Raw genomic sequence first — 14,817 nt, 5'->3', positions numbered from 1 at the left:
AGGAATGGCAATAGGTGAGAGGAAAAGTCATAATCCGATCGCCTTGGTGGGCAACGGTTAGGTGAGGGTGGGGGATGCCGCTCCCAATCTCCTTCACATCGTTGTTGCTATTGGCTTTGGCCAACATGTGGTGTCGATTCTAGTGGTTGGGGTTTGCCTAGCTCGTAGGGGTGCAAAGGACAAGCTTCCATCTTCTAGGGAGGTTATTGATAATTAGTCGCCACAATCAAAAGTATAAAAGTTAAAGGGTAGTTTGGTAATAATACATTTTATATTGTGTTAAAACTAAAAATTTCTAACGGTGTTAATTTAAGGGTGAAAATCTGGAATATATGAAATCAGGGGTGAAAACTTATAGATTCACCAAACCGTGGGTAGAAACATGTCGTTTACTCTACATATTGATAGCTACTTGGTATAAATTTATTATTCAGGGTGTTTAATAATTTGATTTTACTAATTGAAAGAAGAAAAAAAAAAAAAAGAGCAAAGGAGGGTTTATGTAATTAATATTTACCTATATTATAAAAATATAAATGAAGTAAACTGTGTTAATTTTATAAAATTAATTTCGAATCATTAATCAAAATAACCCTAGATTTCATGAGTAATAAATATAGAATTTAAAAAATGTTAAACCGCGCCACTAGAAAAAGGAAAAACCGATAAACCGGTACCCTCTCCGGTCCGAGTTTGGAAGCATCGTATATAAACTGTGGCCCTAATTGTCCGCCCAAAACGAATTCAAAATTTTCAAATTCCCGGCATTTTGTTCTCTAATCGAACTCGATTCCGATTCTGTGTCCTCTCCCCTCAACCAATCCGAAGCTCTTTTATACACTTATGATACCTTTCACGCAGGCTAACAATCGGTTCAATTTTGATTTTCAATTGGATTCAAGTACAGTTCGGTCCATCCGAGGCATGGACTCCGTGGTAGCAACGGTCAGCGGCTACCACGGCTCGGAGCGGTTCAAACTCATCAAGCTGATCTCCGAAGCTGGTGCTAGTTACGTTGGCGCGATGTCGAGATCAACTACGCATTTGGTAAGATTTGATTCCGAGTGAGTAACTGTGTGTATGTGTTTGAGTTTAGTGTTAAGGTTTTGACTATGATTACGGTTTGGTGATTAGGTGTGTTGGAAATTTGAGGGAAAGAAATATGATCTTGCGAAGAAGTTTAAAACAATAGTAGTTAATCATCGGTGGGTTGAAGATTGTATAAAGCAAAGAACTCGTGTCCCTGAAGCTCCTTATATGTTGCAATGGTAAGATATTGGTTTAATTTAACTGAATTGAGAAATTTGAAGTTTCTGTCTAGAATTCAAATACAATTTTTTCTTCTCTGAAAACAACGGAGACGAGAAATTCATGAAATATGCTAGGCCAATATTCTGAGGGTACTGTTACTACTGTATCAAACACATTTTTAGTTATTTTAAATTATTGTGATATATATCAGAATTTTGCATTGTATTTTAACTTATTTGTTTATTTTCTTGGCAATGCGATTTTAGGCTGGTATATAAAATTATCGTAGTCTGTATTTGGAGTATTATGTGATACTGATTGTTTGGTACAGCGGGTTAACTTATAATATGGTGCTTATAATTCAACTACCTATGAATCATGATTTGAGAGTTGTGGTATTAAATCTTTGCAGTGGACAGGAGATAGGGCCTTTGTCGTTGGAAATACCCATTGTAACTAAGAAGCATTCAATGTTTTCTGACCAATCCTACCATAGACTTGGAGGTGACTCTGAAACAGAAGATGATATGGATTCCAATGGTTCTGACCTTGCTGCTTGGACTGATTCTTTTCTGTTGAATGAGGTGACTATGTCTGCAGATGCTCTCTTTGTGTGTTCTATCTCTATGTTTCACCCACACACTGAACTGATGCTTTGTTTGGTTATCTACAAGAACTTCAAGTGTTGATGTGGTAATATGCTGGGAATCAGTTGATGCTAATGTCATTCAGTAATTAATAAATCGATTAATGTGTCTCTTGTGTGTATAAAAGAGTAAAATGGATAATTCAGAATGCAAATGATGTAATCTGATGAGTTGTGGAACACATTCTTGATCAGTTTAGGTTGTGGCACTACATAAGTGCAGTTTCATTCTTTATTTATTGAATAACTCAGATTTTGAAGCTCCAGTTTGTTGGCAGCTTCACTAGTTTCATAGTTGCTGTTCAGCATTGGATGGTATGACAAATATTATTTATCCTTTTTCTTTTCTATTATTTTTATTGCAGAACTTCTTACTGAAGTTTGAAAATAGCAATAGTACATCTCATACATCAAAGGCAAAGACATTAAAAAGAACTTCAAAGAAGGAGCAGCGGTCTAGTGCCAGATACTGTTTTCAAGAGCCTCCTTTATCTGGATTAGTCAGTATGGAGGTACGTTTCACCCTTATTTGCTTTGTATATTTGAAACCTTTAGTCAAATAGCTCCTATTTCTCTTCACAGTTATAGCATATTAGTTATTTTCAACTTTCTACGGACTTTGCCTGATGATCTTTATAATTATGATATTGTAACTAATAAAATATGTTGTGCTATTCTTTTTTTTCTGCTTCCCATATGGATTCTCAAATTCAAGCTTACTGTACGTGGGTCAATCACTGCTTTGAAGATTTGATTTTCTCAGGCAACTTGCAGATAAAGTTGTTTTTTTTTTTTTTTCTATTTTTTTTTTTTGGTGTGTAATCCATTAAAATTTTCTAATTGTGGAGTCAACGTTGGAAGTATCCATTGACATTCTTTGGAAAAAATTCAAAAAATCGTTGAAGTGATTGAATAGTTGGGATAGCTATACTTCTAAGCAAACTCAGTTCCTCATTGATTGGCTAAGCATGATGTACATTGGTCCATTCTTGGTCAAAGGCATATGAACTAGATTCTTTATTAACTTATAACCCAGATTTATGATAATATGTGCTTTTTACAACCTTGTTGTACTGCAAGTGAATTTGAAGATCAGATGAAAACGTTTAAAACTTTGCATATCTTGCTACTTATAGGATATCTATCAGAGCATCTGATAATTTAGGAAACTTTAGAAGCCTCCTGATCCTAAAACTGCTCCACTAAATATGGTATTCTAGATCATACTCTAGTTTCTCACTTATGAACCAAATTTTGGATTGTTAATGTTTCCATTTGCTCAATCCTCTGAAATATTAGTTTGTTTACCAACAATATGTACTGTTATTTCTTTCAATTCACATGTATAATTTCTTTGCTCATCATCTGTATTCTTTTTGGCATTTTCTTTTTAAAATTTTGAAAAGAATGAAGAGTCAAGTTCTGATTCTTCAATCCATTCTACGAGCGGGAAAAGGAAGATTTCAAAGCAACAGGAGTCAAGTACTTCCTTCTTGCAGTCAGAAAGAGAGAAAAGGCAGATATCCAAGGTCATCAACACCACTTTGGTTAAACCTCCTGGTAAAGGTCGGAGGCTTCTGAAAAAGAATATTGGCAGAGATGTTTTAGAGTCTGTACTTTCAGATTCTGATCTAGAAGAGAATCAAATATTCAGAACTAGAGGAACATCTAATGATAGGTTCCATCAGCTTGGGGAAATAGATGAAGGTTTTGAAGAAACTGAAGACATAGAAGACAGAAATCATCAACGTGCTCTGGAAAGAGTTTCACGGGATGGGTGCACTGATTTTGATAACTTAAATGGGGAGGTCAAAGAAACCGATCAGACTGAACACATTAATAGATTACCTACTTCAATGGAATTATCTTGTGTTATATGTTGGACAGAATTTAGTTCAACCAGAGGAATTCTACCTTGTGGACATCGATTTTGTTATTCATGCATCCAAAACTGGGCCGATCATATGGTATGCATTCTTTCACTGGGTTATTTGAATTTCATTCTGTACTTATAAATTATATCCTTCTTATTGCTTATTGTAAAATGCATTCATTGTGTGGTTAAACAATCTAAAATGATATGCTCATTTTGAACTTCATATGAACCATTTTTTTAATCCCTTAGTTTGAGTTTTGGCAAGGATTTTCTTGAATGCAAGATATGCTCTTTATTTGGCATTATTAATTTAATATCCCATTCTTTGCATATACTTATTACCTACTGAGGATGAAAATTTCAAATATTCTATATTGTGTACTTGCCTCCAACTGCAATCCATATTCCTTTCCCCTGATTTTAAAGATTGTCCTTGAAATTTGACATATGAATTTGTCAATATTTTTTTTGACATCATAATTTATGAGATTTTCTGATTAGGGGCATTTAAATGGCACATTTTAAGATTCTTTCTTTTCTTTGTACAATTTTCTGCGTATGAAATGATTCTTGTTTGAGATTCTTATGCTGGTGATGAATGTATGTAGGCTTCAATGAGAAAATTTTCAACTTGTCCATTGTGCAAGGCCAGTTTTGTGAGCATCACAAAGGTGGAGGATGCAGCCACTTGTGATCAGAAAATTTATTCCCAAACAATTCCATGTGCCTTGCCAACAACAGATATCTTCTTTGTCACTGATCGAGCTAGACCTGGTATTGGTGCTCAGGTAATATTTATACACATACAGACATACTAGTAAACCTCTTCCCCTCCATTAAATCTCTTTATTGATTCTGATTATCTCTGGTGAAGGGAAAACTTAAAATACATTCTTAGTTAAAATACATTCTTAGTTTCTTACTGTCTGATTGCATGCGTTTAATAGAAGTTGTGATTTTTTGTCATTTCCACTCAGGTAAAATGGTAAACATGAGTGTAATATCATAAATGGATTTTTTTCTTCGTCACAATTCAAGCTAAATATCATAAGTAAAACCTCTTTTTTTTCTTACTCACACATAGCCTTTTTTAAAAAAAAAAAAAATTAAATAATCCCCCCAAATGTTTCTTGGACTGCTATCACAACTGAAAATAGAAGAAAAGCATAGCTTTTTCTCCTTGGTTGCTGCCGAAAACATGTTGAAATGGCCTCATGAAATATTTGTGTTCAACAAGTTCTGCTGTGCAACTATAGCATGGCTTCTCTTGCAGAAGACTCTAACGCTTACTGCTCAAGTTTCTCTTATTAGCCATTTAGTCAGTCTTTAAAGCACACAATGTTGCCCTTACGTGAATAGATTTCAATGTAAAATTCATGCTTGTGCTAATCCTTCTCTTTGTTTTATGTGTCTAGCAGCCCTCTTTACTTCCATCATGTAGTGAATGCCGTTCCCGGGAACCAGAGGAGCTTCTCGTCAGATGCCATCTATGCCAAATTCGTTGCATTCATTCCTACTGTCTGGACCCCCCTTTGCTTCCATGGACATGCATTTATTGCAAGGATCTCCAGATGCTTTACCATCACAGCTACTAGTGCCTACTTCTGTATCCATATCTCATCCACAATGTGTAAGAATTTCTTACAATGCACATATATTCTAGCTTTATAAACGATTTCACTCAACAGTTCTTGGCACTGCAAACATTTGTTTCACTCGAGGCTGAACTTACGTCTTTTAATTACAAGAAATTGTGCGAATTTTGAGTTGTATGCATCTTTTTAATATTGTTCAATTTAATTAGCAGGGTATTTATAGTAAAACCTGCGTCTTTGACTTTTTTTTTGTAGTAAGCACTTGCTAGTTTAGGAAATGCTACCTTAATCTTCGTGTGTTTGACATTTTGTATAATGAGCATCTATTAATTTTCAGGAATGCGATTGTAACCCTCGTGTGTTTGATCTCTTTTTTTTTTTTTTTTTTTTTGTGATTACTTGTTGATTTAAAAATATCATCAATTTAACTTTTAATTTATTAACAATTCATCAATTATATTTTCAAAAAAAATTAATCTTTCAATACTGTTGACATATTTTGAATGTTACATTGATTGAATTTAGGTAATAGTAAAAACGTCATTTCTTTAAACTTAATAGAATCACATAAAATCAAATAAGAGTTAGGGTTGTATTTTTGATACTAGTGGGTGTTCATGTAAAAAAAAAAAAAAAAAAAAAAAAAAAAAAAAAAAGTCTAATGTTCGAGGGTTAGACTCAGATTTTTTGAAACTATGGAATGCTCATTATAAAAAGACCAAAGACATGGGTTTTACTATTCCCTTTAATAGTTTAATTAGCTATGTTGAATTGTGAAAACAAAGAAGTTCAATTTTTCTGTTTCGAAAAAGTCTTACACATTTTTTGTTTCAAATCTTTGTAGGCTTGCTGAAGTATTCCATTTATTCATTTATTGAAGACAATGAAAGTTGGGGGCGTCTCTCCTTAAGGACCTAGACGGCCCATATGGTAAACCAGTCTTTTGGGCCTCAAATAGTAAAACAGTCCAATCATTGTTTATATTGGGTCATACATTTTCAAATTGGGTCCCATCAATTAATATAGTAGAATCAGTTTAATATATTATTAGTTCATATTTATATGTTCTGATATAGTATTTGAAAATTGAAACCGAGATAAAGCAAATCTAGGCTACCCCCATCAAATATTCAACATAATATTTAAAACAACTATCACTAAAACCAAAACCAGAAACTCTTTGGTTATCGTCATCAAACCTAATGTGTAAAACCCATATAATGTACAGCTTCTGCTGACTGTTAAACCATTAATCCAAATCTAAACAATCATTCTGCATGATGTGTTTCCTCTCCTTTTTCTTATTTAATTCTGACGTCTATTTGGATAAAACCATTAAAGACACCAATTATTTATAGATTTCTGATGCCTATTCACACCTTTTGTTTAGATGATTACCTAGATTTTCTTAAAGCATGTTTGTCGCATTTGAACTTTTTGGTGGATATTCTTTGCCACAAAACATATAGTGGACTTGCTTTTCTTCTTTTGTTTGTCTTCAATTTTCAGCCCCATATTGTTTATTTGTTCTTCCATGATGTTTAAGTTTTAGCTGAAGGACTACGTAAGTCAGCTGGCCGGTTTCCTTTTTTGCTAGTTTCTCGTTTGTATTTTACCATTCATCAATCCTAGCCTACCTTTAAATTGACTTCTGACATGAAAGTTCATATGCAAATGAATCACTTATTTCCTTTATTACGTAAGGAAATTTTGGGTTTTGACTTCATTATATATGGTGGGTGGATAGATAGATTAAGTTGATACTAGATTTAAGGTTGAGGAATAATGTAAGGTGCTTTATTGAGCCTTATCTTTGAATTAGGCTCTTTTTTTTTTTTTTTTTTTTTTATTTTATAATAAGAATTGACTTATTAAATTGGAGGAGGCAAGTCAATTTTGGTCCTTTTGGAAGCATTTAAAATTCTAGCTACCACTTTCATTTTCATACCGGACTGTGATACCAGAACTAGTATCTTCCAGTCAAATAATTTTATAATTAGAGATAATAACATTAATCTCCTAAGATTTAATTAAATACTTGAAATAACAGAAGTCTTTTAGTCGCTAATTCGTAAGTGTTAAAATAAATAATAGAAGGACAATTTTGTAAACATTTACTTATAATATTGTAAATTCTAATGATTTATTAATGGTTTATTAAGGATAAAAGATCATTATTTCAAAAACTTAAGAGATTTTTATTATTCTATTAAATTTTAGGGTTAATGTCTTTTTTAACTCAACTACCTTTTGGTAGTCAAGTGGTTCAATAGAGACTTTTGAATATATTATTCAAAAAATCATGAGTTTAGTTCTTCCATGGTTGTTAATAGGGATAATTACTAGAGTTCTTACTCGACCAGTAATTTCAGGGTTTGAATAATTATTTAAAGTGTACGTAATCTAGTTCACATACCTTTAGTCATAAAAAAAAAATAATAAATAATAATAATAATAAATGGTCTTTTTAACTCACAACACGAAATTTCATGTGTGGCAGTGGTTATCATAAATATTAATTTTATTATCATTTATGACTTATGAGGGTTTGAATTAGGCAATATTACTAATCACTACCATAGTCTTACCTACCTACCATGATATGATATGAATCCAGTATGGATTAGTTTAGAAACAAGAATTCACAGAGTCTTCACATAAAACAAGATAAAAGAAAACACCTAGACTAGACTGCTAAAATATTTCACGACTGCCAATAAATTCTTGAAGGATAGAGACCATAGGTTAGTGATATGGCAATTCTGGACATGGACAATTGAGAGAACAGAGAGACAGGTTAAAGACACTAGTTAATTTGAAAATATCCCCTTGTATAAACCGTGTTGGGTAAATTAATTAAACATAAAATACAATAAGAAAAGTTCTTAGAATGATCACTGAGTCAGAAAGCATAAGTCTTGTTCTTGGGAGAATCGGCAATTTTGAGGGTGTTTTCTATAAGCTTTCTTGCCTTCCTGCTCCTTATTTCAACTCTCATGCTGTCACTCTTCTCAATCTTGTCGTAAGGTTTCTTCATCTTCAAAGACCTTATTTTAGACTTCAAGCTCCCCATCAACCTCTCTAAACCCATCATCACCATAGCTAACTAAACCTGTCAAACAACTAACTAAAGATTAGCAAAACTTTTCTTAAAACCAAAAGAATGAAAAAATGAAAGCAAAAGCAAGTGTAGTAGTATTAACCTGAAGGAAGTTTGAGAGTTGCAGAAATGGGGGTATAGGGCTATGGAGAGTTTATAAGAGAAGGAGAGAAGAGTTAGGTTAGGAGAGAAAAGAGTGGTGGGCTTGAGGAGAAGGACAAGTGAAAGAGAGAATATGAATGAATGGAATATAAACGGCTGAAGAAAACCACGCAATGGTCAAGAGAGAGAAAGTAGTAAGGATCTTTTTTTAGTATTTAATTGAAATGTGCTTTTCATTGTATATAGAAAGTAGTAATACAAAATTTATATATAAAACAAAAATGTTGACATAATTAGAATTTCTAAACTTTGTTAATGTCTATCTTTTACGCCATATCAGTTCACATTTTATCGGTTTATACATTGAATTATATAAGAGTAGTGATAAACAATTTTAAATGATATACCAAAATAATTTTCAGTAAAGAATGACTCACAATCCAATTTTTTAAACTTTTTCTCACAACTTTAACGTGACAATTTATAATTAATCAGTTTACCATTACGCATGTGAGACCTATTATTGGGCAAGCGAAACCTATTGTGAGTTATCACGTCGACGTTACGAGAAAAAGTTTATGTTATTGAATTGTAAGTGTAGTATTGTGCAATAATTTTTGTGTCAAATAAAGTTTTATCTTATACCTATTAATATCAAAAGATGTAAGATGACATAGAAGTGAGACGTCTCTCTCTTGGTTTGTGACTTTTTCCCACCCAAGGTTTGCCTTAATGGTCATTTCTCACCCAAAAAATTTTAAAATACCACTTTCTTATGTAAAATTTATATTTTGTTAATCTAAAATACACTTCATTTTCTTAACTAACATTCGATGAATTACTAAGAGTCAGGGTAAGAGGGGTTTTGTAGAGTAGAAGTTAGTAGATCGAATGGTGGTGATTAATTAAATATTCGCCCCCGAAATTAACTAAGAACATAAAATTCTAGTTTTGTGATGACTGACAATCAACGAGAAATTATGTGTTGCAATGAGAAGAGTTTTATAGAGAAGAGATTAGAGGTTCAAATGATGATGATGGAAAAAAAATTTGCTATTAAAATCGGTTTTAAATAGTAATAAAATATTAACTTTGAATATAAAAATCGAATTTTGAAATTTTTTGAGTGAAAAAGTTCATTTAGGCGAGCCTTGGGTAGGAAAAAGCCGTTTACCCGCCTTAAGAAGGCCTTGATGCTACGTATGTGACATCCAACTATATTATATCAAATCATGTTTTATCTTAATTACACTTGTCCCCAAAACATTTTAATAAGGCCCACACCATCGCTTTCTATTGTGCATATTCACTCCCTATTTTGGATTCTTATACGTGTAATGGTTATTGTAGCTTGCACCTTTGGGACCTCATGTATAAAAGCAGAGTACAAAAATGTTGAAACGTGTCAATTGTTGGATTTTACGGTATATGGGTGTAAATACCCTCTAGACCTAGGCCTAGACCTAGAGTTGGGTATTTGGGATTGGATCTAAAAAGCTGGTGAAGGATCAGTTTTTACAGGCCTAATCCCAAAACTGGACCAAGCTTAAGGAAGAGGGCTTAGTACCTCTATTGGGCCCTCCTCCAAGGCTCGGGCCCAAACCTTTTTGGTTTATTTTTTAAGCCTTTAAACAATTATATAAAACTTCCTATAAATTTTAAAATAGACAAAAATTGTAGGAGTTAAAATAAAATTTTACAAAATTAAAAAAAAATTTGCATTTAAAATTTTACGGAAATTTACATTTTAAAACAGAAACATGATTAAAACTGCATTTTGTTCTACATATATCCTTGTTAGTAGAAGTACAAGTAGAAGAGATATCTTAAAACTTTATTAAAAAAAAAAATAAACTTAAAAATGAATTTCAAAATTTTAGGAATATATCTATTGCATTTACATCAGACATATGAGTCTGTAGATTAAAAACAGATTTTCTAACTGTCACGATACATTTCTCAAATCATAGTTGGAGTTTACAACAAAAATTGATAGGTTTTAAACCATTATATGAAAAACATAGTGTTGACACTATTTATTTTACAATTCTTGAAGTTTTGCAAGAATATATATTAACTGATAGAGTTGTAGCACTAACGCTTGATAATGCAGTTGCTAACACCGCGACAATCTCTTTATTTGAAAAGAGATTGGATTCGCGTGGTGAAGGTAATTTTTTTCACCAGAGATGTGCTTACCACATCATTAATTTGATTGTTAAAGCAGGTTTAGATGCTATACATTCGAAAATGGAAAGGGTGCATGTGGCTATCAGATTTATCATCGACGGTAGCAACAAAAGATGGCATGAGTACTTCAAATATTGTAGGCAAGAGGACCCATTGCCATTGGCTCGACCTTTGAAGTTATGTACGGACATGTCTATCTATTGGAACTCCACTATTTAATAGGAAAAACCTTTGCCAACCGCAATACAAATTACAGATTTAGTCAACTGGAAGAACCGTCTAGAGGAAGTTGTCAGCTATGATGATTAGACGGTTTGTGAACTTTTTTATTCATTTCTTAAATTTTTTTATGATTCCACTAATACATTAAGTGATATTTATTATCCGACTACTAATTTAGCGTTAGCTATTTTACTTCAAATTTCTAAAACTTTTGCTAAATATAGATATAATGACATTCTAACGGAAATTGTTTTAAAGATGGAAGAAAAATACGGGAAATATTTGTTAGATATTCCTTTTTTATATGGATTAGGTCTTGTTGTAGATCCTAGGTTTAAATTACACGTAGTTAAATGTATAATTACTGAAATAGGCCAGCATTTAGGAAATGATTATACGTCTTATTTGACTTACTTTAAGCAAAATTTGGAAAACTTTTTTTCTTTATATCAGAACAGGTACAATGGAAGTGGAAGTGGAACATCTAGGAGAGACGATTAAAACCCTGATGAAGACCTCCATCAAGGATCGAGCATGTGGACGTGTATAGAACATGGCAAAAGTAGCAGCTCTAGCTCGTACATACATGGACCAAATGAGCTGAATCACTACCTACAAATGGACATGTCCTACATGACGAAGAAGGAGAAACGTGAGATGGATGTACTTCAATGGTGGAACCAACATCAAAGTTGATTCCCCATTGTAGCCCAAATGGCACGTGACATTTTATCTATGTCGGTTTCTACAATTGCATCTAAGTCAACATTTTCAACGAGTGGCCGGATTGTTGAAGATAGAAGATGCTCTTTAACCGAAGAGATGATTGAAGTGATAACTTGTTTATGGGATTGGACTCATGCTGAGAGAAGACTACAGTAGCACCCTGAAATCTCGAACTACTCGAACTCTTTTAGTGATGGCAATGGGATGGGTCGGGTCGGGACCGGGTACCCCTTGGCCCAGGCCCAAGCCCGACCTCATAACAAAGGCCCAAGCCTAGCCCGGGCCCATCACTGGTATGACAAGTAAAACCCAATCTTGGCCTAATGGGCTTTTTGTAACCTCAAGCCTGGCCCAAGCTCGTCCATTTTTATAATGTGACTTTTTAAATATTAATAAATTTCAATTTTTTTTATATTTTTAATTCTAGAAACAATTTTTAAATATTAATTTATTTTTAAATACTCACCAAATATATAAATAACTTTCTACAGAGCGCATCCATCCATCCATGATGGGTTTTGGAAAAATGAGTATATATATGTAGGATAATCTTGTAATTAAATATATACTCTTAGGGTAATTTAGTATAATTAATACTAAAATTGTCGGGCCGAGCCGGGCCTGAAGACATACCCAAGCCCAAACCGTACCTGAGGTCGGGCCTTAAAATCAGGCCCAAGCCCAAACCTGCGAACATCGGGTAAAACCCAACCTTTTTGGGCCGGGCCGGGTCTGGTGCCCGAAAAATATCGGGCCCATTGCCATCTCTAAACTCTTTATAAGGAACAAAGATTTTAATGATTTAAATATTGTTGACAATGAAGATGAATAATTTAATAAAAAATTATTTAATTATTTAATTGTTTATTTGTGAAGCGTGAATGTGTGATTGTGTGAATATTACATTTATGTTAAAATTAACCATTAATTTATTATTTTTTAAAATTAATTAAACTTTAAAAACTTACTAATCTACCCTTAAAAATTACATAAACCCCCTACAGAATTTTATTTCGCCCCTAAAATAAAAAAATAAAAAAAAAGACAAGGCAAAAACTGAAATTTTGTTGGCCCATAGGACTGGCCTTAGGGACTAGTTTGGGTTCTAAAATTGCTCATGGGCTTGGGATCAATCCTAGGCCCATGAGTGACTAGTCCCAAACGGGCCCAGGACTAAACCCGCTTGGGATCGGTCCTTTACTAGCTCTACCCAGGTCGGGCTTGCCTGGGTCAATTTTAAGAATGCAAGGCCTAGTTAAAATGTTAAGAGATATTTTTCAAATTTTACTAGATGTATGAGGGATCGGGTAATTTTCTAAAGGGTTTTTAGTAATTTACTTTATAAGAGGCTGTTGGATGGGATGTACTTTATTTTGTTTTATAAGTTAGGCCGAACGACATGCACCCGCCTATAGTTTGCCATTAGCGTTGGTACCCAAAAGGTTACAAATGACAAATAACTACTTCCCGTCAACGTCTGTTAGTGAATTCCGTTTGAAGAAGGACAGTGTGGTAATTTTGCATTCAGCCAAAAAAGAAGGCCACTTTCCCCTTTTTTCTTCAAATTTTTCTTTACTGCTGTGCACCTCCAAATTCATCTCCCACTACTGTGCCAACTTCACCACCTGCCACCACTAGTCCACCACCATCATCACAACCATCTTCTCTACCTCCTATAACCTCCTCACCTTCTGAGCTCAATGCAAATCAATGTGACCTCTCCACACCTTGTACTCCATCACCTCCTGCATAACCACCTGTCTTACCATCACCTCCTCAAAATACATCTCCACCCCCATTGACATCTACACCTTCTTCCCCTCCTCCTTAGCAATCCATTTCACCTACATCACCACCACCATCTCCACCTATGTCTAATCCACCAACCAGTTCATCTCGACCACCATCACCACCACTAATAGCATCCAATCCACCAACGAGTTCATCACCCCTACACTGCTAGTATCTAATCCACCACGGAGTTGACCTTCACCACCACCAATATTTACTCCACCAATGAATTCCCCTCCACCACCACCAGTGGCCAATCCACCAACAAGTCCTCCTTCACCCTCAAATTCATCTCCATCACCACCATCTGATCCACCAAAAGCTTCACCTCCACCACAAACATCATCTACTCTACCAGATAGTTCCTACTTGATGATAAATATATTTTACCCAAGTAGTTGACATTTCACAAGAAATTCTTTTACCAGTATAAGAAACCTCCCCTTTCTTGAATTTATAAAAATATAAATAAAACCACCATCAAAACTCCAGATTTTAATAAAGATAGACAGTAATACACAGGGCTAGAAACAAATAATATAAATGTCCTAGTAATTGCTACTCTGCATAGTGTTTGTCTGCTACTGCTCCCATAACAAGCTTCTTGATAGAGTGTTGATGGACGGGTTCAACAATTCCAACAAAAGAGAGGAGAAGGGAGAAGCGGCTGGCCAGATCTGCAAAAGAGAACAAAAAAATTGAAGAGGAAGAGAAGAAGAAAGAACAAAAAAATTGAAGAGGAAGAGAAGAAGAAAGAAAAAAAGAGAAAGAAGAGGATGTAAAATTCTGCTGCTTTCTTTGGAGGCGGCATAGTAGAAAAAATTGAAGAAAAGAAAAAGAAAGAAGAAAAGAGAGGAAAGTTGTAAAATTACCACACTGTCCTTCTTCAAACGAAATTCACTAACAAATGTTGATGGGAAATCGCTATTTGTAATTTGCAAACCTTTTGGGTACCAACTTGTCTTTACGACAAATTGTGGGTGGGTGCATGTCGTGCAGCCTATAAGTTATATACCTAAGCTCGGGTCTAGCCTACCAAAACCTTGGCCCAATTTTCCAGCGCCGGACCGTTTATATTTGTTGCCTAGGTCGGGTCGGTTTTTCTTTACATCCTAGTTGGAGTGTCCAGTTATCCACATCAATTTGACGTAATAGCCTAAATCAAAGGCACGAATATGTAAAATTAACATCAGTGTTAATTAATAAGAAGCTACAATCCATGTGTTATGCCTAAAAATACAAGGGTTGACGTCATGACCATTTAGCCCACAAAAGTCAGATCATTGGAACAACCACCGTCTGCGTCTGTCAGGATAGT

At 34.2% G+C, this 14,817-nt stretch overlaps 1 protein-coding gene and 1 long non-coding RNA gene across 2 annotated transcripts; one reads left to right on the top strand and one right to left on the bottom strand.

Annotated features, from left to right (window-relative positions):
- The first annotated feature begins 752 nt into the window (after positions 1 to 752).
- LOC116137800 (BRCT domain-containing protein At4g02110) lies at positions 753 to 5,574 on the top strand. Its single transcript, XM_031423504.1, has 7 exons — positions 753 to 1,047; positions 1,135 to 1,268; positions 1,664 to 1,835; positions 2,263 to 2,409; positions 3,304 to 3,864; positions 4,382 to 4,561; positions 5,192 to 5,574. The coding sequence occupies exons 1-7, from the start codon at positions 844 to 846 to the stop codon at positions 5,366 to 5,368; spliced, it is 1,575 nt and encodes a 524-aa protein (XP_031279364.1). The 5' UTR covers positions 753 to 843; the 3' UTR covers positions 5,369 to 5,574.
- Positions 5,575 to 8,165: 2,591 nt separating this feature from the next.
- LOC116137806 lies at positions 8,166 to 8,751 on the bottom strand. Its single transcript, XR_004129224.1, has 2 exons — positions 8,572 to 8,751; positions 8,166 to 8,480 (listed from the first exon to the last, which is right to left on the bottom strand). It is a non-coding gene; the product is annotated as an uncharacterized LOC116137806 (long non-coding RNA).
- Between the last annotated feature and the right edge of the window lie 6,066 nt (positions 8,752 to 14,817).

Source organism: Pistacia vera, unplaced genomic scaffold (genome assembly GCF_008641045.1).
Source record: "Pistacia vera cultivar Batoury unplaced genomic scaffold, PisVer_v2 Contig333, whole genome shotgun sequence".
NCBI classification, from domain to species: domain Eukaryota; kingdom Viridiplantae; phylum Streptophyta; class Magnoliopsida; order Sapindales; family Anacardiaceae; genus Pistacia; species Pistacia vera.
This window is presented reverse-complemented; position numbering and strand designations above follow the sequence as displayed.